The sequence below is a fragment of the Pteropus medius genome, unplaced genomic scaffold (genome assembly GCF_902729225.1).
Source record: "Pteropus medius unplaced genomic scaffold, Ma_sr-lr_union100, whole genome shotgun sequence".
Taxonomy (NCBI): domain Eukaryota; kingdom Metazoa; phylum Chordata; class Mammalia; order Chiroptera; family Pteropodidae; genus Pteropus; species Pteropus medius.
The window spans coordinates 3,894,624-3,920,854 of NW_024340701.1; the positions used below are offsets into that span (position 1 = coordinate 3,894,624).

At 33.3% G+C, this 26,231-nt stretch overlaps 1 protein-coding gene across 10 annotated transcripts in view; it reads right to left on the reverse strand.

The window, feature by feature from the left end:
• The window catches only part of SPATA6 (spermatogenesis associated 6), a 101,885-nt gene that overhangs the window by 39,084 nt on the left and 36,570 nt on the right, over positions 1-26,231 (reverse strand). For all 10 annotated transcript variants that reach the window (XM_039885627.1, XM_039885628.1, XM_039885626.1 and 7 more), the window contains 4 exons: positions 24,921-25,001; positions 20,357-20,650; positions 15,721-15,808; positions 7,876-7,916 (listed from right to left, as the gene is read on the reverse strand). In XM_039885627.1, the coding sequence (XP_039741561.1) occupies positions 7,876-7,916; positions 15,721-15,808; positions 20,357-20,650; positions 24,921-25,001 (504 nt within the window). The remainder of the gene's footprint in view (positions 1-7,875; positions 7,917-15,720; positions 15,809-20,356; positions 20,651-24,920; positions 25,002-26,231) is intronic.

A 26,231-nucleotide genomic window follows, 5' to 3' on the forward strand; every position in this document is an offset into this window, starting at 1 on the left:
TTCAGTAATGTTAAAAAAAAAGGATACGACATGACCAAGTTGGGTTTATTCAAAGAATACAAGGATGGGTTACCATAAGAAAATCTATTAATTCTCTAAAAAAAAAAAGTCATTATCAAGAGATGCTGAAACAAAAGCACTCAATAATATTCAACAACCACTCACTCAATTTAAAAATAGATATTCTTTGCCAACAAGGAATTTCAAAGGGTACTCTCTCAACTTGCCAAAGGATATCTAACTAAAATCTACTGCCAATAACATTTGTAGGTATAAAGGCTTGGACATGATCCTATCAAAGGACCAAGATAAAATCGTGTACTGTATTAGTCTATGCTGCTCCGTGTTAGGCTACAGTGTAGCCGCAAATTAAGTTTGAAAATCAGGGTCTTAACATAATAAATGTTCATTGTTCCCTGTGCTTTATGGTAATACAGGTTAGCAAGAGAAATTACACTTCACAAAACTGCCCAAGGACCTATGCTGATGAGACATGCTGAACAACTTATTGCTGCACCAACTATAAAAGGAAGCCTCATCGTCACGGTTAACAGGAGAGAGTTCATATCAGTTCTTCTATGCTTCACCCTGGAAGGTATCCACATAATTTTCATTCATAACCTATTGGCTAGGACCAGTATACCTGTAAGAAGGCTTGAAAATATGGAGAGGACATAAATAGCCAATAAGCAACAAATGTCTCTGCCGTATCCACTATCACCACTTTTACTCAACACTGTATCGAAGGTCCTAGTAAGTTAAAACAAAGAAATAATTTGAAAGTCAAAAGTAAAATGCATTATTTGTAGATGATATGGTTTCCTCTATTAAAAAAAACCTCAAGAATACATATAACAAGAATCTTATACAAAAATCAATTTCAAACCTATATACCACGGTAAAACACACAAAAATGTAATTTTACACAAAATACTATTTACCAAAGCTATAAGGTTTCTAGGAATAACTATAACGACGTGTAACACATTAATAGAAAAGCATATATAACTTTAGTGAGACATGTGAGAACTGAGACCACCTGCATTCACATGGCTTAACTATTGGAATAACCGAGGCCCACCTACCTCGACTTTACCATGAATTCCAGTAAATTCTTGCTCAGAAAAATAATGCTATAAACCAGTAAATAACTTCATTATTTGCTTCAGCACCTTCCAATAAAGCATGTACCTGAATGACAGTCTGCTTAATTATCAATCGGCCCCCTTCTTGGTCTGGGTAAATAGTCCCCTTCTCAGGACAACAGATCATGTCAACTAGACACATCCCCCTTCCTTATCAAATAACTGTTTACTTATCACGACTTACATTAAGACCTCAACCTTTGCATCCATTAATCCTACATGTATATATCACAAAGTCTATTGACTAGATTCTCTTATTAAAAGTCCTACCTTAAAACACTGAAGCCTGGAACTTAAAATGCCATAAATATCTGCCCTTAACCTTCCCAGGGACTTCCAGAGACACAGCTAAGACAGTCAAGATGGTTCTCTCCCTTGCGTCATTATGTCGCAAATTCAGCTTTGCTTGATACCAACAGATTAATCAATTATTGGGGTGGTCTATTGGTGTGCAGCAGTTGATAATTATGGAAGTTCAATAAGATCCAAATAGACCCCCCTTGCTGCCACAGCTAAGACCCTCCACTTAGAAACAGTGTTAGAAAGTCTCCTCTGAGGCTTCTTGAGCCTCCCTCCTTGAGGGGTTATGCTGACGACAGTGGTGAGGTAAATGGATCTTGGTGTGGAGTCTGGGCCCTAATTTCCTTTTTGTTAAAGCTCCCAAATGCTACTTTACTTTGTCTTCTAGGAATGTGGAACCCTTTTAGTAATCTTTTCATTATCTGATCAGATTTGAAAACTTGTGTCCCAGGTGGAAATCAGTCTTATTTCTAACAATACTAATATGTCTCTATCTTTGTTACTTTTTGTTGTGAGTCTATAGGAGGAAGTTCATAGGGAAGTGAAGGGGCATAAGCTACCAGATCCATCTGCGAGCCAGGCCCAAGGACCAATAGGTTCAGATGTTGTCATCATACCAGAATTCTTAGAGTAAAAACTTAGCCCTGGGTCACTTGTCAAAAATATGAAAATGTTCCTTGTTTTTTTCTTGTTTTCTCCATGAGAGAAAATGCCTCTGGAAGAAATTGCTCCAAAATCTTTACATCTTCCTAGAATTGCAGATTTGTCAGGTCTCCAATTCGAGACACCAACTAGGTTGGGGCCCAAGACACAAGGTGTACAAGCAACGTATTGACCAACATTGCCTGTCTCCTATGTGTTGGTTTCAGTTTAGGTCCATGCCCCCTCCAAGTTAGAGTCAAGCTTCTTACATGTATCACACCATAATTTTAAATCATACGCTTATTGTTCTGAATGGCATTACTTCACCAAAGATATTTTAGAATTACAGTGGCTACTGCAGAGGACATTTTTGTGATCATAACTGTTCATTTGAAAGATGCCTTAGAATGAAAAGGAACAAAAGTCCGACACATCCAGTGGTCTGCATTTCTTAACTGGAATGAGAAAAACTCCCCCCACCAAAAAAGTCAGATTCCAAAAATTGCTTTCTTAAAAGACTTATTGGCCAAGGCAAATAAAAAATAAAAAATTTAAAACTCTCTGATTTAGATACTCTCACATCCCACCTTGAAAGAAATATCATTTACCCCATCATTCCTCATGTTCTGGGCTATGCACAGACCCCTATCCTTCCTCTGACCTGCTTTCCTTCTCATCTGACCTGCCAGAAACGAAAGCCCAATAACTTCTTAAAGTTAATCCTCTTCAGAATACAAAAAGTACCATCTGACTGACTTTGAAGCCTGGTCTGTTTCTGAGCTGAAAGCCATTGTCAGAGACTCTCCAAAGTCTAAATAAGATAAACAGGTTTTGCAGTACTATTTAAAATTCTGTGAACTCCAAACTCACCTTCACACGTGGTATATTAAATGGTGTCATCATTCACTGAGTTGTAAAAATCAGAAATCTAAGAGTCATTCTTAACATTTATATAGCTAAACTCCTTTCAATGCTCTCTGCTTTCAACATTTTATTGTCTATTTTTGCCTAGTTTCTGGAATTTAAAAAAATGTGTGGAGATATTTTTAGTGGGATTTTGTTAATTTTCAAAATACTCTAAGTAAAAGGACATTTTATGATATTGAGTCCTTCTCCATGAGAACACAGTTTCTTTTCCATTTTTCAAGTCTACTATTCCATCGACATTAATCCCAAATATGTCTAATATCTCCACTGCTATCAACGTCCATTACTACCACACCCTAATCCAAACGATCATCATTTTTCACTTTGACTATTCAATACCCTGCTAACTTGTCTACTAGTATCTACTCATCTCCTAGTCCATTCCACTTTCCATACTGCAATCAAGAGTGATATTGGTCAAAGTATAAATCTAACCATGTCACCTTGCTGTTCAAAACAACTTCATTTGCTTCCCATAGTACTTAGGACAATTACCAAAATTCCTATAACATGACCTAAAAGATTTGATTCTGTCTACTACTTCAGCCTCAATTTATGCACCTAACTTATGTCTTTCACTTCTGGCAACACTGGTCTTTTAGTTGCCTAGCCACTGAACCTTTATAAATGCTATTTCTTCTCAGCCATAAGAAGAGATGAAATATCGCCATTTGCAACAATATAGATGGACCTTGAAATAACCATACTAAGTGAAATAAGCCAGATAGAAAAAGTTGAAAATCACATGATATCACTTATATGTGGGATATAAACCTAAAAGCAACAAATGAACAGGACAAACGGAGACTCATGGACATGGACAATGGACAATGGACTAATGATTACCAGAGGGGAGGGGAGAGGAGGGAGGTAGACGGGGGAAAAAAATGTAAATCATTTCTTCAATTAAGAAAATAATAATAATAATAATAATAATAATAATAATAAAAAATAATAAAAGAAGAAAAAAAATTCTATTTCCCCTTTCTCCTTGTACATGTTCTCTCCTTTTCATGTAGTAAATTCCTATTCACCTGCAGAGCTCAAGAGCAATTGCTGATCCTCCTCAAGATGTTTTTTCCATTCTCTTTCACCAGATCAAATTCTCCCAGCATACAATGTGTCAGCTAGTGCACATCCTCCATGATATTTATCACAGTTCCAAGTATATGCTGTTTTTGTGATTTCATTAATACCTATCTCTTTCACTATTATGAAATATCTATGAGGGCAGAGATGATTTCTAGTTTTACTAAATTTTTATTTCCAGTATAATAGAATTTTCGTCACATCATCTTTCTTAAAGGGAAAGAGAGAAGTTGGGAGTGGGGAGGAACAAAGCATTCCAGGTGTGGCAGAAATAGCAAGCTTGCCACCACAATTTATCTTTCTCTCCTTCAGAGTAGAATTATTGCTGAGAAGCGATTCTTGCTCTGATCAGGAACCAAACCGGCTGGCACCCTGATTTTGGAATTCCCAGCCTCCAGAACTGTGAGAAAATAAATTTCTGTTGTTTAAGTCTCCCAGTCTATGGTATTCGTTATTGTAGCCCTTGTTTTAAGAACAAATATTTTGCATTGCCCTCTACTAAATCCTTAAGTGAAATGTATTGAAATTGTAACTTACAAATACACATACTTTCAAATATTGTATTGTCCTAACTATAGTATAAAAGAGAAATTAAAGGAATGTGACTTCGAACATGTACATCAATACATTAATGCTCAAATATGACTATTCTAGAAAATATAATGAATGCTTGCACTTGCTTATATAAATAAGTTTGAAGTAAAAGTAAGAGGATCATAAGCCATTCCATCCAAGAAAATCAGGAAAATAAATGAGCAGCCATATACTTCATCATGGTTTTATATTACACCATATGTGTTTTAACAAAATAAACTATAATCTTTATACTATACATGTATTCCTGTAATATATGGTGTATCTCAAAACAATTAAAAACACTCTGTTTTATGTAGAGTTGGACTGGTTCTAATAATTAGGAACATGTTTTGCACCTCCATAATGGTCAGTGAGACAGCTGAAAGTCATGAGAATTCCTCACTGTTTGGAATTGTCGCACTCTTTATAGAGTATATAGCTTCTCTACTCATTAAATATCAAGAGCACTTTCCCTAAATAACTGTAACAAAAAAAAAAGTCCCTATAAATGTCTAAAATGCCACATTGAGGTTGATACAACCTCCACTGAAAACCAACATAGTAAATGAATGCCTATTATACACAAAGCATATGGAACTACATATGTGGGAGAGAAGAAGCCAGTGATTCAGGGTGGAGTGATGGTACAACAATAAAAAGAAATGACACTAAAAGAATATAAGTATTTATGAGAATAGCTGTTTATAATTTATCCAGGATGAAGAGAGTTGAGTTTGGCCAAAAGAACAGATATAGTCAAGCAACCAGAAATCTTAAAAAGGGAGCCAGAACATGTAATAGGTATGGAGAAGTAGGAAAAATAGTAAATAAAGATGTTAAAAAGCCATTATCACTCGAGCCAGACCAGTAGTTTCTCTTTTCTCCCAGGACACTGTACTAATTCCAAATCCGAAGGCTTTTTCGTGTTGCTTTCCTTCTAAAGACACTCTGCTTTTTCTTCTCTTGCCTATGTAAAACATATTTCTCAACAGAATTCAGGCAAAGTCCCACTTTTCTAGAAATTTTTTTGCAAGTACCCCCAGCTTCATGACTCTTTTCATTGTAGAAACCCTAAAGTGTTCCACAATCTGAATATTTATTAACCAGCTCCTAGGTGCCTATAAAAAAATCTTTTATTCTTTCCAGTATAAGCATTTCTATGAAAACCTATGCCTTGAATACAAAAATAATCCTGTCAGCTCACTGACCATCCACTGCTTTATGAGGGTAGTAAGACTTATCAATTTATACGCTAAATCTAAAAGTAAAGAATCTGGAGGTGAGAGTGGAGTAGAGTTAAAGATGGGTGGAAGTGCAGTTCTTTCAAAGAATTCATTTGGAAAAGAGGACTCTAAATACTTACACCTATTTTTAAATGGACTAGCCAGCGTAGAGCTAGAGGAGTACAGTTACCTGAGGATAAAAATCAGTGTCCTATGAGATTTATCCCATTCTCTCCACTCTGTATTTTTATATATTTGGTTTACTTGTTTTCTCTTCATAATCTACTCACACAATACACATATATTAAGAAGCCACGTTATATAGCAGATGACCTGCTAAGTACTAGCGATTAATTAAGATCAACAAGGTCCTTATCATCCTGGAACTTACAGAGTAGTAAGAAGGGAAGATTTTAAACAAAGATGAAAATAAATATACAATTATAAATTACAAGTGATTTAGGATAACTAAAGAGGCTCCCCTGAGCCCCATGTAAGACACCGAGCATTATGCTTCCTGACGTGTGTGAGCACACATGTGTACATGTGTGCACACACACACACATATATTATATACATCAGTGTGCATGCACATATGTATGTGTATCTGAGTGAATTCCACATAACAGGATGGGTCTGCATCAGTTGAATTATGCCAGGTCCCCGCTCCTCTCAGGGAAGGCTTGCACAAGGACACAATCCCATCCAAACACGAACAAGGGACAGCTCTAACATAAGTGCTATATTCGTAGCCTATACTAGTGGTTCTCAAATGCCAATCCTCGGTTAGACGGCAAGAGAGCTGCATAAGGATCACCTAAAACTATAAAAACTATAAAAACTATAAAAACTTGTTAAAAATAAAAAATTTCCAGTCTCCATTCTCAACAATTTCAACTTAGTAGGCCTGAAATGAATTTTTGTAAAGTTCCACCTGGATGATTCTGACACTCGGTAGATCTAAGCCTGTAGTCATACAGTGCCTTGACTCATTACTTCACTGTTCCATATTTCTTTTATCACATTCAAACCATGACAAAGCACTATGCTATTTGGTAAGCATGAAATAAATTATTTTCAAGTAAATAAGCAAAGGTATTAGAAGGAAAGTTATGTATCTTGTTTGGCTTTGTTTTCCCAACTATATTAACTCTATTATCAAGAAGCTTTCACTTAAGGACAGAAAAGACAAACTCTGAGACAGAACTCCAAATGTAAGACTTGAACTACTAGAGGTATGACAGATAATTAATATGGTACCCCAAATGATTTTAGATGGTACACAGTAATATTTTACCTGGCACATGGACATACACTAAATAATATAGCATCACAAAAAAATGTATTTTCTTTTCAATTACCTTTCAATCAGAAATCTTCGGTTAGCTATTTATGTCTCCTATATCTCTCTACCATTGCTTACCTCATTTTAAGAAATAGAAAACATGTCTTACAGCCTTTGGAAAACAACAGTTATCTAGACAGAATTTAGCACAATTGTCTTGTCTTCACTGTATTTTTTAAGACTATCATACTTTGAAAGCATGTAATATTGATTTTTCATTTACAGTGGTGAGAAAAAAAGAAGGTAAATTTAAAGAAAAAAGCATAAATTGCATGCAGATATTACGAGGATCCTCTGTGAATGACTAAAATTATGAGGATCCTCTGTGAATGACTAAGTTTACAAATAGTACTGTGTATTACTAAAAGCAACAACCAATTTCTGTCTCTCTCTTTTTCACACACACTTATACATACACAAACACATTCAATAAGTAACTATACCAAATGAACAATCAAAAGCCACAAAATACTAGTGGGAAGAAATGTAATGAAAAGTCTATTATACCACTTGACAATGTAGCCAAAATAATGACATTCATATGACAATTATTGTTTGTGCAATAATCTCTGACATGCTTTTGTCTGAGAGCAAGGATAGTTATCATTTTGTAATGTATACTATATACCTTATAATCCTTGGGTCGGTAGCAGCCAACATGAGAATGATCTAAAAAAGGATATACAAAAGAAACTATAAATATTTCATATCAAAAAAAGAAAATTTTGTTTCAACCTTGATTTTTTCTACTATCACCCTGTTACTATGATTATAATGCATACAGCAGTTTTCAAAAATATCTTAAAATCCTTCAACAATGTTACATAAGTGAAGATGATAAGCAACAAGTTAAAATCTGTATCAGTTCTTCAGTAATTAAGGGATTTCCCAAATACTAATTTCATTAGAGTAGGAAATACCTGAATATAGATTTGCATAACTTTTAGTTGATAAACCAATTTGTCTACATGATTGGTTATGAAATTGATATGGATGACATGGATAATTTACAGTTTAAAAAACCAGTTTATGATGAAATATAATTTGAATACATAGATTTTATAGATATTATCAAACTACATGTATTCCTATTCTTAGTGTCGAGTTTGCATAATGGAAACAAGACCAGCTTTAGAAGGTGGTAGCACATACTTTAGTGTACAGACCTTTTTAACAAATAAATCTACATTAGTCTGGCCCACAGCACTTCTTGTATGACCTTGGACACATTACCTAATCTTTCTAAGTCTCAGATTCCTCATCGGTCTCATTACCTCTTTCATAAATTTTTTAAAGATTACATTAGATATTACATGTAAGGCAATAAAATAAATGTTAACTAATATTACTAACACCATCAGCGACCTCATTACTATCAAATTCTAAGTCAAATAAGCCTAGGTTTAATTTCTGATTCCACCATTTATCAAATATATTACTTTGGTCGAGTTATACAATTAATCTGTTTCACTCCTAATTTTAAGAGTATAAAGACAATGCTAACTATCTCAGAGAGTCATAATAACGATTAAATTATATAGCTTATGAAAGTCCCTATATCTGTAACAAAGTCGATTACAAAACAATTCTAAATCTCTCTTGAAGATAACGACTGCTACACAGTCGATGCGGACTTTTGGTTTTACTCATTACTTAAAGGAGTCAGCTTTTAAGAATCAACTTTTAAGTATTATAATCTTTTTTATATTGACAGTCAAGCATATTAGAATCATAATTTGCAATTTTACTTCCTTACTCATACATTCTGGTCAAAAGCATTCTAACATTCTACATTTCACCTTCTAAACTGCTTTGTCCAGAAAAAATAATGGCTATATGGACAGACACCTAGGATAGTCTATATTTAGTCAGTTAGCTTTCTTTTATGGTACAAGTGTTGCTTATTTTCCAAGTGTCCTGAACCATTGTAGAAGAGAGCTGAAATATTAATGTATTTCACACAAGGACAATTTCACCATTTAATTCAGTAAGATTCAACTACTTCAAGTGCTTTTCAAAATTAAAAATGAAAATAAATCACAGTCCAGCTCTTCTTCTGCAAAGTCTAATATACAACATGGCCACAAGTAGCAGAAGAAATAAAAGAATGATAAGGACATCCTGAGCCTAGTTCTCCAAACATGCTAACTTTGAAAATTAAAGTAATAATTTCTGGACATGGTATATCTTCCCTTTGACAGCTAATGTAATATTAAAAGTATCAATATATTAAAAAACTAGTATGTCTTTTGCTTTAAACGAAATATTTATAAACTTCCTCTAATTCAGGCAGATTTATAATTTTCTTTCATTTTTACAAATTAAACTGTTACTTTGATCTGAGGTTTCCCAATGTTCACATTTAATCACCCATACCAATAATTACTAATTATATTCTATACAGGCGATAAGAGTCATGGCTTGTGGTTGCAAAGTGCTTATAGTTTACTTTGGTTAAGTTATACGAAGTTGAATAATGGCAGCATAAAGGAATAGGCTAAGTCAGAATGGTATACACAATTGGTACTATTAAAGTCATATCAGAGATCAATCTCTCAAGGTTGTATCTCTCAAAAAAGCTTCCTAAATGAGGAGAAAGTTGAGTTGGGCCTTAATGAATGGGTCACATCTGAGAAAAGTATGAAGAGCTAATTTGATCGTGTGTGTGTGTGTGTGTGTGTGTGCATGCATGTGTGCACGCGCGTGCGGGGGGGAGGAGTAGAGAAAGAAAGAGATTATCTTGATCGACTTCTTTAAATCTCATGTTTCTTTGTCTGTAAAATGAGGATAAATAATAGTATCTAAAATTCTCGATATTCCTATGAGTAATTAACCAATGAAATATAAGTACTTAGAATAGCTGCTAGCAAAAAACATATATTCAATAAATATTAGCTATTATCTGATTCTCTAATAACTTCATGATATAGGTATTATGGACTGAATGTTCGTGTTATCTCAAAATTCATATCTTAAAGACCTAGCCCCCAAAGTGATGGTATCTGAGGATTGGGCCTTGGGTGGTAATTAGTTAGATGAGGTCATAAGGATAGGGCCCTCAGGGACAGAGAGCTTGCACTCATGTGCATGCTCATGTATACTTTCCTGCTGTTTCTCTCAATTTCTTTCTCCATGCATACACAAAAAAGAGATCATGTGAGTATAGGGTGAGATGGCAGCTACCTATAAGCCAAGAGATCTCAGAATGAAACTTACGTTGCCAGCACCCTGATCTTAGACTTTCCAGCATCCAGACTTTCCAGAAATGCGATAAAATATTATCTGTTGTTTAAGCCCCCAGTCTATGGTATTTTGCTTTGGCAGCCTAAGCAGACTAATGTAATACATAATACTAATTATTATTTCTACTCTACATTTCAGGAGACTGAAATAACATCAGATTATGGATTTGTTAGCCAAACAGATGTGATATACATATAATCAAATTAATCAAATATCAAGTAATGACTAATAGTACACATTGAAAACAAAATGTGGCCATCAGTTATCAAAACATTTCCTTAGCAATTATCTAATATAGAAACTAAGGTCCACTTTGTATCAAAGTCACCAGTTACACTGGGAGTAATTTGATAACTCTGAGTCTCTGCATCCTGCCTTTCTCCCTAGTTGACCCTCACCCAATAGGTTCAGATATGACTCAGTCCTAAAGGACCAATCCTGACTTCAAGCAAGGACTTAAAAAAGCTTTAATCTAAAACTCGACATCTCTTAGCAACTCATTCTTTCTATCAAAGTAATTCTTGAGCCCCATTCTGATAATGATTACCACTGTGTTCCTTATGAGTCAGTCCCTATTCTTGGCAACCTCCACAGTATCCTACTATCATCTTCCCTTTTCATAACTTTAAGGAGTTATAAACTAGTCTGGTAGTTAGCACTACTAATATTGCAAAACTTCTCTCATGCTGAATGAACCTATTTGAATCTTCAAAGAGCAGGCCCCTGGCGTCCTTTATCTGCACATATCCTACTGCTACCTCAGTGCCCACAAAACATTCTAAGGTCGACCTCTTCTCTCCTGTGAATCTCCATGTGGCATACGGCCAATGCATTTGCTATATGTCAGTCTCTATAAATGGAAGCAAAGCTAAGATATCTAGCTTTATAAAATAAAACCAGGGTTTAATATCTCTCAGGAGTTCAAGCCTTCTAAAAAGGAAAGGCCCTTAACAAAGTGTTTTCTATCTCTTGCTCACTTGTGACATATTCACTTGAAACTTTTTATTCTGATCTCTAATATATTTATCTTTTGTATTTTCATGTCTGTGAAAGTCTCTATAGCAGAAGTCTCAGACTTTCCTCGCTCACTTTTCTCACCTGAAGTTTAGGAAAGAGCAAATTCCCTATTTACCAGTGACTGGAAGAGTCATGATCATCAAAAAAGATGTATAAACGACTAATAAGCACATCAAAAAACATTCAATGCCATTAATCAAATGCAAATTAAAATCACAATGAGATAGGACTGGTTATAATGGTTACAATAATAATAAAAAGAAGCAATAACAAATGTTGTCAAGGATGTGGGGAAACTAAATACCTCATACACTGCTGGTGGGAATGTAAAATGGTACAGCCACATTGCAAAAACAGTTGGCAATTGCTTAAAAAGTTAAATACAAACTCACCATATGAACCAGAAATCCCATTCCTAGGTACCTATCCAAGAGAAATTAAAACATATGTCTATGCAAAAACTTCAATGCAAATATTCGCAATAGCCAAAAGGTAGAAAAACTATCCAGGAGCTGAGTGGGGAATGCAGATTTATTGTAAATGGGTATTAAAAAAAAACTCTTCTGGATGATGGAAATATTCTAAAAATGAATTATGATAGTTGAGCAACTATGCAAATTTATTAAAAATTATTTAACTGTACACTTAAAACAGGTGAATTCTATGGTAGATAAATCATACCTTAACAAAGCTGTTAAAATGTTTAATAAAGAATAGAGAAATAAAGAAACTACAAGAGGAGTTCCTAAACAGGACACAGTTCTGTTGTCTATTGCTTCAAGATGAGGAGGGACACATTTAAATAAAAGCCGAAGAAAATAAGATATTTTGCTTATAAGTATATACATATGACAATATGTTATGTTATTAAAAAACCATCAAAATATTACCACTTTTTGCTATCTACTCAAGATATGACATATTATGACTTGAATATTATTTCCAATTTATTTTACTTTACTAATAATAACCATCAAACAAAGGGATTAATGGAAGCTCATAAAAATATTACAATCATATGTAGAAATGAAACTCACAAAAGAATCTTCAAATGAAGAGAATAGGAGAAGTTTCCTCCAAGGGGGGGACAGAATCTACCACCTTTCCTAAATTCTAGGCAAATAAAATAGGGCCAAGTATGATGCCCTTGATTTTCTCCTCCAGATACATAAGTGATTGGACAAAGCTTCCAAACATTCTTGAGACATAGTGAGTTTCTTCAAAAAGACTACACAAATTACAATTAGAATTATATATCATGGAAATTCCAGATAGAGAAAATGTGCTCAAAAAATTTATCTAAGAAGAAACAAACAAAAACAAAACAAAACAAAACAAAACAAAACAAAACAAAACAAAACAAAACAAAACCACCTGAATGAAAGCAGAGAAAGGAGGAGAGTGCTGGAAAACAAAGAAACTTGGGGTTAGAAGATATGGATTCTAGACTGACCATGGCTATCTCAGAGCTCTCTCACAAATCAACCTCTCCGAGCCTCTGTCATTTTTCTTGATCAAATACAGTTAAATTCATCTTCACATGATTATTATGAGGACTAAAACAAACAACGGTGATGAAAATGATATCCTATAAAAGCTTAAGTATTATTAGGCAAGATAATTTGGCAAACAAATGTTCAAAAACTTCCATCAAAGTAAGATAGTTTCAAGTAAAAATTCACTATGTTTAAGAGAGACTATCATAAGAAATCCCCATATGCATTTAAATAGCTGATGAAAACCCAAATCACAACTGCTCAACTGCCAGCCAGGGGGAAAACATGTAGTCAAATGAATGGAGGCATTAAAATTAAAGAAATAAGAAAGGAAAATCTTTATAGTAGAAATGCAAGTAATAAATTTACGAAGAATAATGGAATTTTAAAAAATCCTTATTTGGCATATATCACAGTAATAAATAGTTTCAAGCAAGAATCATCAATGTATGCTAAAGGGGCCAAAGTTGAGGAGTAACAGGGTATTACAGAGTCTCCAGGTATCTCTCCATACTATTAAGGGAAGAGACAGCACCTTTATGATAGACAAACCTAGCAGGTACCATCTTAATCAAGTGAGCAAACTAACATCACCAGTAAAACAAAGCAACATCGTATACTTCCTGACATGATACACTCAGAGTAACACATCATGCCTATTGTATTATTCTGGGGAAAATGAATAAGCTAAATCTAACCATGAGGGAAAAAATCAAACAAATTGAGGGACATCCTACAAAATAACTGGACTATACTCTTCAAAATTATCAATGTCAAAAACAAATTAAGACTAAGGAATTGAACTATGTTAAAGAAAACTAAAGAGACATGGCAAATGAAGGCCATGCATGATGTGGGATTTCCTTTGCTATAAAGATTTTATTGGGACAAGTAGCAATATCTGATTTAGGTTTATAAGTTGGATATTATTCTTATAAAGTTGTTAATTTTTGTTTTTGATAACTGCATCACATAAGACAATATCTGTATCAGTCTCCCTCGGCTGCCATAACAAAAACCACAGACTGGGTGGTTTAAACAACATACATTTATTTCTCACAGTTCTGGAGGCTGGAAGTCTGAGATCCAGGTGCCAACATAGTCAGGTTCTGGTAAAAGCTGTTTTGACTTGAAAATGGCTGCCTGATGGCTGTGTCTTCTCATGGCAGAGAGGGAAAACAATATCTCTCTGGTATCTCTTCCTATAAGGGCACTAAACTCATCTAAACCTAATTGCCTCCCAAAGGCTCCATCTGCAAATACCAACACACTGGGATTAGAGCTTTGACATGTGAATTTTGAAGGGACACAATTAATTCCATAGCGATGCCCTTGTCAAAAAAAAAGTTCATACATAGGTGCACATACAGAGATGGAGGTAGGGAAGAGAAAGAGGTCGAGAGGGAGACAGAGAGGCAAATATTAATATTTGTGGATTCTGAAAGGTATATGAGAATTCTTTGTACTCTTTCAACTTTTCTGTGAGTCTGGAATTTGGCAAATATATAACTGTTAAGAGAAATCAGATACTTAAGTGCATTCCGAAGACACCTTCTAAATAAATATCTATATTGAGGTTATTTGCTGTTTTCTTATTCTTAAAGCTTAATTTTCCATGTCTATAAATTTCCTCTAAGAGGGGAAACAATATAATATCTGTTCCTAATTTCATGTAATCTGACATTCTAGGTATAAAAGAGTTATTAACACATCTATCTCCCTGTTAGTGCTAAAGAAACAAAATAAATGAGCACAAACTTTGCATGTTCTCAGAGAAGAATGTTTCAATTACCCATTTAAAAGAAAAAAGAGATTATCTACTACAGGTTAGAAACAGAAATAGATGGAGCTCACTACATGTCATGATTATATTTTTTTCACTCTATCTTTTTTCTTCCTCTGTCTTTTTCAGTGTGTAGTAAATTAACTTAAAGGCTGCTGGTGAATGCTTGCTGAAATGACTAGCCAATGTCTATAGATACTAACACTCAAATATCCCTAATTATACAATACCATTTAATCTTCATAAAAATCATCTTCATATTGAACTTAAGAAAAGACTTATCTAACCATTAGAACCAGGAGTAAAGATGAAAGAAATATTCCTATAAGCTAAACCTAAAGGATGTTATCTTTTCAGAAATATAAGTGATAAGTATTTATATATTATAATTACAGCTAATATTAAGTCCTGTGTGCTAGAGCATTTTATATGGTAACATTTATCATTTATCTTCATTCTTTAATAAAGTGATTATCAAAATAGTTAAGGATTTGTTCAAGAATGCCCACTTTATAAATAAGTGGCAAAACAAGTATTTAAGTACATGTCCAAATGTATACCCCAAATCTATAACTCTATTATTACTATTTCCCAAAGCCTGTTCCACAAACTAAGTAATATGTGTTGAAGTAGTGAAATAAATTTAGAAATAGCTGAGCCAAACAAAATCGTTTTTTTTTACTAGAAGAGTCTTTATTTAATATACAAATACATATTTTGAATCTCAAAGAAGGAGATGGTTTATAGCAGCACAGAAATTCTATTATTTTTAGAGAGTACTTATATGGGTATCCCACAAGTTATAGAACGTAGCGCTATACCATATTATTCAATAATACAGCAAAGATTCTGTTTTTGTTAATTGATGCCAAGTTACAGGCTTGAATGTAGCAAAGGCAATTAAGGAAATGAAGAGAGGTAATTTGTAGCTTACCATTGTGCACCCTGGACCACCCATCTCTTTCACAGTCTCTGCCAGAAGATCCATATAAAGCATCAGCCCTGGGACTTGGGGGATCAACCTAGAAGAAGAATTTCAATGCAAAAGAAGAGCTTAAATTTTCTTTCAGTCTCCGGGCACCAGAAAATCAACTAAAATATACAGACTACATATCATCAGGTTAATGTGATAGTAACTACATGGTTCTGCCATGTTTCAAAGTCAGAGTTTAGTAGAGAATTTTGCTGTTCATTTTTAAACAAAATTAAACTCCAGAGATTTATATATATATACACACACACACATACATACGTATGTATGTATGTATGTATGTATGTATGTATATATGTATGTATATATATGTATGTATGTATATATATATAAAAGTCTACTTTAAAATGAACAGATTTACAGTTGAAATATACATTGCTCCATTGCCTAGTTTACTTTCTATTATGAAGTTTAAAAAAGAGGACTCTACTTTGCCACATTTAAAAAACAAGTGTAGCCATTTTCTACTTATCCCTTTAGTATACAGATTTTGAATTCAAACGGTGTCATTACTTGGCCCTGCATGCTGAGTGCTTTACAGCTTACAGATAATAACAGTCAATCATGGTTTCTAACCAAAAATAAAAAAGTAAGCATGATAAATTTGTGCAAAAAAGACAGTTCTGTTCATTAAAATTAAAAACTTTGTGCATAAAAGAACAATACCAAGGGAGTGAAAAGACAACCCATAGCAGAAAACATTTGCAAATCATTTTCTGATCTGTAGGCATTAATATGCAGAAAAATTTTAAAAACTTCTATAACTTAATGAAAAAAAAAAAACTCAATTAAAAGCAGCCAAAGGACTTAGATAGTTCTCCAAAAGGTATACAAATGACCAATAAGCCATGATCAACATTCATGGAAATTGTTCACATCATTAATCATTAGGGAAATGCAAATCAAAACCACAGTAAGATAATACTTCACTCCCATTAGCATCTCTATTATTAAAAAAAAAAAAGTAAATAATAAGTGTTGACAAGGATGCAGAGAAAGTGAAACCATTTTGTACTGTTGGTGGGAATGTAAAATGGTACGACTATGGAAAATAGTATGGCGGTTCCTCAAAAAACTCAAAATAGGATTGTCATGTGATACAGCAATTCCACTTCTGGGTATATACCCAAAAGAACTGAAAGCAGGGAACTGAACAGATATCTTTACACCATGTTCGCAGCAGCATTATTCACAATAGCCAAAAGGTGGAAGCAACTCAAGTGTGCATCAACAGAACAGATACGTAAAATGTGGCACATACACATAAAAGAATATTATTCTACTGTGAAAAGGAAATTCTGGCACATGCTATAACACGAACGAACATTGATGACATTATGCTAAGTGAAATAAACCAGTCACAAAAGGACAAATACTGTATATTCTACTTATATGAGATACTTAAAAGTAGTAAAATTCATAGAGACAGAAAATAGAATGGTAGTTACCAGGGGCTGAAGAGAAAGGGGAATTGTTTAATGGGTTTCAGTTAAGCAAAATGAAAAAAGTTCTGAAGATAGATAGTGGTGATGCTTACACAACAATGTGAATATTCTTAATGTCACTAATCTGTACATTTAGAAATCGTTAAAATGGTAAATTTTATGTGTATATTTTACCACAATTTTTCAGAATTAAAATTTTAAAAGGGGAGTCAAAAGATAAGCCATAGAATGAGAAAAAAGTTTCGAATCATATCTGATAAGTTTCTAGAATCCTAAATATATAAAGAAGACTTAAAATTAAACACAAAAAGAAAACCACTTCCCACTTAAAAATGGGCAAAGAACTTGAGTAGACGTATCTCCAAAGAAAATACATAAATGGCTAACAGACACATAAAAAGATACTTAATATCATTAGTCATTAGGGAAATGCAAATCAAAACCATAATGAGATACCACTCCACACTCCCTATGATGGCTATAATAAAAAGAAAACAAAACAGAAAATAAGTTACTGAGAATGTGGATAAACTGGAACCCTCACACATTGCTGGAGGAAACGTAAAGTGCAGCAAATACTGTGGAAAACAGTCTGACAACTCCTCAACAAGTTAAACAGAATACCTTATGGCCCAGTAATTCTACTCACAGGTATTAAAGCAATTGGGAATTAAAACAGGTATTCAAACAAAAACCTGTGTACGAATTTTCAAAGAAGCATTATTTATATAATCAAAAGGTGAAAACAACCCAAATGTCAATCAACAGATGATGGCTAAACAAAATATGGTATATCTATATAATGGAATATTATTCGGCCATAAAAAGAATCGAGTACTGATATATGCTATAACATGGATGAAAACTCAAAAACACTATATTAAATGAAAGAAGCCAGACACAAAAGGCCATATAATTGTATGATTCCACTTATATGAAATGGCAGAATAGGAAAACCTACAGAGATAAAAAGTAGGTTAGTGGTTGCCAGGGGCTGGGGAATGGGAGGCGCAGGAAGTGAATGCTTGAGTACAAGCTTTCCATTTAGGGTAATTAAGTAGTTCTGGAACTAGATAGTCGTGACAGTTGCACAACAATATGAATGTACTTAATGCCACTAAATTACACATTTTAAAGTATACACTTTAAGATGATTGAAATGGTAACTTTTATATTATATATATTCTACCACAATAGAAAAAAAAAGGGTCTTATTCTGCATAAACGAAATCCTATTCTATATAAATGACTAAGAAAAAAATGCTGTTTAACTCTTCCAGAATGATTGTCCCAGTTTGGGGGCATGTTAGTGATTTCTTGAAATTGATCCATATTCTTTTAGGCTATTTTTCATACAATGTATATAAAATTAGAATATCTTTCCTAAAAATGTTAACTTTTTTGGTTATCAATTTGGTAAATGCTTTTAAAATCATGAATGGCTATGGGGAGGGGGGTGGATGGAAGACATGTCTATGTTTACAAATACAACTGGAAAAATCCAATCTCCTTGTACAGTGCGATAAACAATTTTCTAACTACAGGCTTAGAAGTATGCATTTCATTCTATTCATTAGAAAGCTAAGAGGGAAATAATTTAAATTAAAATGTCAAGATTTATACCAAGCCATATTAGAATTATTCTATTTTGAACACTGATGTGAAAAACAATAATATAATAAACATTTAAAAGCAGTTATATCCCCAAACAATTTTTATGTGGTTAACCACACCAAAATTCCTGGTTATCTTTGTGTATAGGCATTTTAATTAAAATGCTACTATTCTTTCAGATTAGAATTTAGTATGTCCTTTCTTTTTAGCTTAATTATAATTGAAGGCAGATATAAAATTAAAGACATTCTGAAACTGCCATTAAATAAGCAAGCAAATATTACCTGTATATTGTTTATATAAATGAACACAAAAAAAGTGACCAGAAGTTATAAATTCTACAGAAATAAGACAAATGTAACCACAATAATCTCAATAAAATAATGACATTTAAAAGTACTCATTATATTATAAATTTTCTTTCTAAAATAAAAATTCTATTTAAGTTAAAAAATAAAGGATTCAGTGTCAAAATATAAAGACAGAATGAAATGTTGCTTAAGGCACATCTAAATTTTAAAAAAGGTATCACAAAGAAAACCTTAGCTTACAGGCGAAATATATTCAAAAAGCTATTAGATTGTCAAAGGAGTATATTTACATGTTTAAATTTATATTTACATTTTAGAATTTGGGAAAATGAATTAGAGGCATTAAAATCAGAAAGCTTTATAGATAACTCAAAAAGCTGTTCTGCTTCTATAGGCATTTTCAGTCTTCAAGTTTATTATCATTATATATATTAGTATTATATATTATCATTATATATTATTAGTAATTTATTAATTTGCAAGCTTTTGTTAAAGAAATGCTTTCAAGGTAAAAATTATAATTTTTTTTCAAGAAACTATGAAGATTCTGAGAAGGCCCTTTTTAAATATTCTCATTATAGACATTTAAAATTAGCCAAAGTCTACTTGACTATCATGTGGACATAAGCTCTAAACTTAAACCACATTAAAAGCAGGTTTCTGTATAGAAAGATTAGAACTATGCAACCCTTAACTCTCTTCATTTTCAAAGGCTTTTTCATCCCCATCAAATGATGATTGGCTTCAAAGATCCATTATATAAGGTTTACCCAAGGCACATAATTTCAAAGGAAACTTACTTTCCATTATAATTTTTAAAACGGCTGAGGCGGGTCTTCCTTTTCATAAAGAAAACTTGGTCTTCTTTTAAAACCCTACTCTGCCCTTTTAATAGTAATGCCAATTACATCTAAGTTTAAGGTGTAGGATTATTATTACATTGTCCACTGTTTAAGAAGAAAAGAAATGGGTACTTAGAGGATTTAACATGGCATTCATAATGGAGCTTGATCTCTGTCAGATGTAAAGACTGACAAAAAAAATGTTCTTCTATTTTAAGTTAATTTTTCACTTTAGATTGCTAGGCTGAGACAGCAGAAAAGAAAATTATTAATATAAGTTAGAAGCTGAGAGAAGTTTTAGAATAATATTTTCAGTGAAGAACAGATTAGATCTGTATTAAATGGAAATGTTTAAGGGAACACATACATGTCTAATCACAAATGGAGGTTTATCTGTTTCTTTTTTGAATTCATAGGGTCCCAGATTTAAATGGGCCAGCCGCCGCCTGGTGTCTTCGGATAGCTCACACATGCGTCTTTTTGTGTAGGGAGATGGAGAGTGTGATTTTGAAGAAATCGTAGGCTGTTCGTAGTTTTTTGCATTTACGCAATATTTACTTCTCTCAGGTGACTTGGACTTTTTCTTCTGTGATCTTGATGTTCTGCTTTGAAGTTTGCTGTGTGATTTTTCAACTGGAGCCGTATGGTAAATATATTTATCCTAAACGTAGAAAATAAAAATTAACTTCAGTAGAATGCAGACAGATAGACAGACAGACAGACAGATATAGATACACACTTTAAAAAGTAATTTAAGGCACATATAACCTGTAAAATCCAATTAGATTAGTCTGTTGTATCTGTAGACAGGGGAAGTCAAATCCATATTTTCCAAGATAACTCTCTGTCTAGTAGTTAATAAAGTATACTGTATCAAATTTCCTCTTGAGTCTAACAAGTAATTTATGAAAATGAAAGCCCAATATTTAATCACTTGAAAAATCTAAGAAAGTCAGAAAAATTATTTTTCAGCATACTAAATTATTAAGGCAAACTTTGATCTGTCATTTATAATTATCTAAAAACTGAATATTTAAGAGGGCTTTGTTTAGTAATGTTACAGATATACATGCTTAATTAGTTGATTACGAAATCTTTATGGAGAAAACTATTAGACTAAGTTTCATTCATACTGCTTTAATGACATACACATATGTACAATGTGAAAATCTAAAGAATAAGTTTATACGTATTTTCATGAAATGTATTACTTGGATTATACAAGGTAAATAGGATTTTCAGATGTCTTCCAAACTACAACTTTACAATTCAGAGACAGATATTTGTACCATCTTAATTCTGGTTCCATATTGTTATAAAAGTAAAAATGTATAAAAGACACATTACAAATTTGAATGACTAGTATTCTATCTTCTAAAATATTTGTTAGCAGCCTAAAATTTTAAAAAACAAATGTGATGTTTCTAATTTTTTTTTTGCATTAGGATAACATTTTATATAGTCTCTGCTTTATGAATACATTAAACACTGGATTACAAGTAAATAAGACCTTTTCACTATCTAGAATTATAAGTTTTCCAATATTAAAAGAAAATGGACAGGTAAGAATCTTTGAGTGTCTTCTTAACTTTAATCACTTTTAAAAAACACCAATCATACCCTCTCTCTACTTTCTCAATCCTGCTCCCTATTTTCTAAAGGTATCTCTTCTAAAACAGTAAAACACAAATGTGAAATAGAAGGGAGAAGAGTCAAATATTCTTTAAAAACAAATAAACGGGAAAGAACATATATTTTCCTAATTGGAAAAATAAGTCCATCAGTTTCACACAAACCAGCAGCATCGGATTATTTCATTGTCTTTCTTTCTTCTATAGCTCTTGATATGCTCCTGGACCTTCTCCCACCTTGTTCAATGGCTTCAACAAGTAATTCAGAATTCTTCTACCTTATCCCATTTCATCCACCTCTATGACATCACACTGACTCACAGAAGCAGGAATATTAGCACATGAAAGGGCCTTTGAGGTTTAATAAAATGTTCAAGCCATGAATCTAAGACCTTGGACTTAGACTTTCCATTTATCAGCTTCAATTATTTCCTTATACTTTCCCCTGGATGTCATTATTCAGATCCAAAGTGAAAATTCCTTGCTGACCAAAACTTCTTTTCTTCAACCTACTTCTTTTATTCTTACCCTCCTCACCTTCTCTGACCCTAGACCTCTTTCCCCGAGACCTTTATAAATTTTTAGTATCTCTTAGCTCCAGATCCAGATGAATCAACCCATAACCATCCATTTCAGCAATGCTGTAAAGTTCTTATTCACCTCTGATTATACCATACCTGAAGTAACCCCATCTTCTTTCTTCATATTTTTGATTGCTGAATACTACTAGAGGAAGTTATAAACTGTGGTGTATCTACTACAGATATATGCTGTCTAACTTCACCCGACCCTCAGTGCATCCTATTAAAGCCCAATAAAACTTAAAATAGTGGCTGTTTTATACTGTTGACATAATGGCTCCCTCCTTTGATCAACAGGACAGTATAATAGCACGCTTGACACAAAGAGGGATTTGAAAAATATTTGCAGTCTTTTACTCCTGAAAACCTTCTTGCCCCTAAGTGATTGAGCCAAATTGAGCTAAATTAGCCTACTAGAAAATGAGTCTTATGGCCATTGTCCCAGCTGAAATCAAGCCAATTACCAGAAATGGAAAGTCTGTCCTGGACCAAAAAGGCAGACAACCGCCAGACATGTGAATGAAGCCATCCTAGATCATTCAGCCCTAGGCTAGCCAGTACAGACCAAAAGAATTACTGAGCCAATCCGGAGAACTGTGAGGAACACTGTGTTTTAAGCCGCTAAATTAGTGTGGATTTTACACAGCAAAAGCTTAATGAATATATTAATAAAGCTACTATTGATATTTAATAATAAATTTTACTTTGTAGGAGGTAAAAAAAAGAGTAGATAGTTTTATTCCAGAAAATCACAGTAATATGCATAATTTTTCAGTTCATTCAATTGGTGACAAAACATCTCATTTGAAAACAATGTGCCTAAAGGAATAAAAATCATTATAAGTATTTTTAAACTTCAATAATTTCATGATTTTACTGACTCCTCTCTTAAAAACCAAAATGGTTTCTTATTCTTTATTTGAATCCGAAAATGCTGCTTTATAGCCATTAAAATTTTACTTGTAACTAATATCACTTTTTAAAAAAGCAGATTTATCACATTCTCAAATAAGTTCAAATAGGATTAAAATACTGGCTGTGTGCATTCAGAGTTTTAATATAAGAGTGTATATTTTGCGGTGCCCACCAGACAGTGTTGCAACTATTGTCTTCTGATCTCTCCCAATTGTCTTAATTAAAAGATAATAACCTAGAAACAGCCACAAAATTAATTACTTATATGTTATATGCCAGGCATACTGCATATAGTCTCTTTTTTAATTTTTAAAGCAGTCTTATGAGGAAGTGGAACCCATATCTGTCTGATTCTAAAGCATATTTTTTTTAAACAGTCTGACACCAAAGCCTATTCTCTCACATCTCTGTTCAATAAAGAAAAAATGAGGGACATTTTTGAAATAGCAAGTTAAAGAAACGAAAAAGTCTTCCACAAAGTCTACAGAGAAAAATGTTAGCTCCTAAGTCCAACGAAACCAATGGGGTGACAGCTTACACTTAGAAAGGATCCTCCGCCAAGCTGTACATGCAGAATGTGTGCACTTTAATGTATATATGCTATACTCCAGATTAAAAAAAAAAAAAAAAAAAGGCTTTTCTACCAACCCACTAAAAGAGCATACGCCAATGTGGAGAGAAAAAAATTGGCTGAGGCCAGGTAAGCCATTTCTGATAATTTATAATTTATAACAAGCGTGCACAGCGCATATCACAAAACAAGTCAGTAACATATCTCTATGGTTGGAAACCCCAGGCTGTTAGAGCTCTAACGGCTGTGCTTTAGCTTGCATTTAAAAAAGATAAATAACTACGGTCAAACTCTGATGTACTAAATATCTTGCTAATAAAATATGATTCCCTTGATAATTTTATAATTATATTTTACCTTTCTTAGCTTAAATCAGTTATGATCCTCAGCAAATGTACTCTAAAACTGATAATGCCATAATTTAACACTCCACTCTTCCCATCAGAGGCCCAGTCCTGCCCTGTTTGGGTTCTCTGGGCTTTACATATTACTGGCTCTTCATCACAGACTGGCCATTGTTACCTGGTCATAATGCAACCACATATGAATGAAACCTAGACGTCAGTAGATAACATGTGGATAAGGTAGCAAAATGACCCTGGTGACTTAGTAAGAAGTTAGACCAAAACAGAATATTAGATCCAGATATCTAAGTTTACTAAAGGCAGTTTTCACAAATATAGAAGGTGCTTAGGCTGGAGTGTCCAAGCTTCCCTTGGTCCGATAGTATCGGTATGGCCACCAAACTGAGAACAGTCCCTTAAGGAATTAGAGACACTCAAGAAACCATACTCACTAAACACCAATATCCCAGCCTGAGAACTTATGATTATATATGCTAAAAAGGTATCCTTTGAACTTTCGGCGGTACCCAGTAACTTCTGAAAAACTTACAGAATCCTCCAATCTATTTCTCATGGGACTTCTTGATCCCAATATCTTTCTGACAGCCGAATTTCTTGGCATTAAAACAAAAAGGCCCATAAAGTTAAAAAAAATAAAATAAAATAACATCATGGCACCATCTACTTCAGGTACCAAACTTTTTTTTACACATTTATTAAGAGGTAACCAAGCTGCTAAAACCTATGTTAATCATTTTACCTAAAGATTGACCAAAAAAAGTGAAAATAGCTACAGCCAAAAATAATAATAATAATAAATAATGCTTGCCAAATGCCCATAAATATGAACAAATAAATTAAATCATTAAATACTTTAAATGACTTTAACCTGAGTGCGGCACTTCCTTGAACTTATCAGACATTCAGTAATCACTGAGGTTGTAGAAAATTCCAGCTTTGGAGCAATTCCCTGAGGGGGCAAAAGGATATTATTAGACATTTCAATTTAAAAAAGGATAATTATTAGTGATGGAAATATGAACTAGAGTAATAAACACTTGTCAAGGTTCAGCTGCTTCACTTGTTGGTTTGCGCTTCTTATTAAAGACAACATAATAATGCTAAATGTTAGCTAGAAACAGTTTCACCACTGATGATTCACTTATGAGTTGATTACATTACTTTTATAGAATAATTAATACTTTTTTTCATTTTCAAGTATATCCCTTTCAAATTCTTTTAAGATTTGAAAACTATGATATAATATTAAAGTCACAAGTACATAAAAATATTTAATGGATTTCAGCTCTTTTTATTTTTGCAACTTAAGATATATCTAACTACAATCAAGAAATACTTTGGATAGTCTGTTAAAAAAATCACAGCTCCTGGGTATGCAGTTGTTGAAAACAGAAGAGAGATAAATCTCTACTAATTCCTTCAACATTTTTTCCATAATGTAGCTTACATTCAGATCTATGAATGACTCTGGCTTTTATTTCTTGCAACATTTCAATCACCAGCTTGAAAACTGTTTTGAGGAAGGTGAAAACAAATGGTGAAATTCAAAGGGACAGTAACAAAGCATCTGAGAAAACACAAGTTATGAATTCACTGAAACATTAAAAGACATTGTCTGTACCTACTGCAGCTTTACTCTAATATAGTGGAAAACAGACATTGACCAAAGGTACCTACATTGTCCTCTACAAACACAGCCTTTGACCTACTAAGTTTAACGTTTCGAACATCAAACAGGTTACAGAAAAGCAAGTCTGACTTGCCTAAGAATTAACTGAATGATTGTTTTCTTGCAAACATATCTATTATTAATGATGTCCACTATGCCTCTTTGTTAGTTATCTATTGCTGAATAACATATTAGCAGCTTAAAACATTAATAAACACTTATTATCTCATATAGTTTCTATGGGGCAGGAATGTGCAGAAGCACTAATTATAAACTAAGTAGTTTTATAAACTACTAAACAGTAGTTTTGGCTCAAAATTTCTCATGAGATTACAATCAAGATGTAATAAGCTGTAGTCATCTGAAGGCTTTATTAGGGCTAGACGATCTGCTACTCAAGAAGGCTCATTCACACAGCTTTGGCTGAAGGCCTCACTTTTTTTCTAGCTTTTGCAAAGAGACTCAGCTCCTCATCACATAAACCTCTCCACGGGGCTGCTTGAGTGTTCT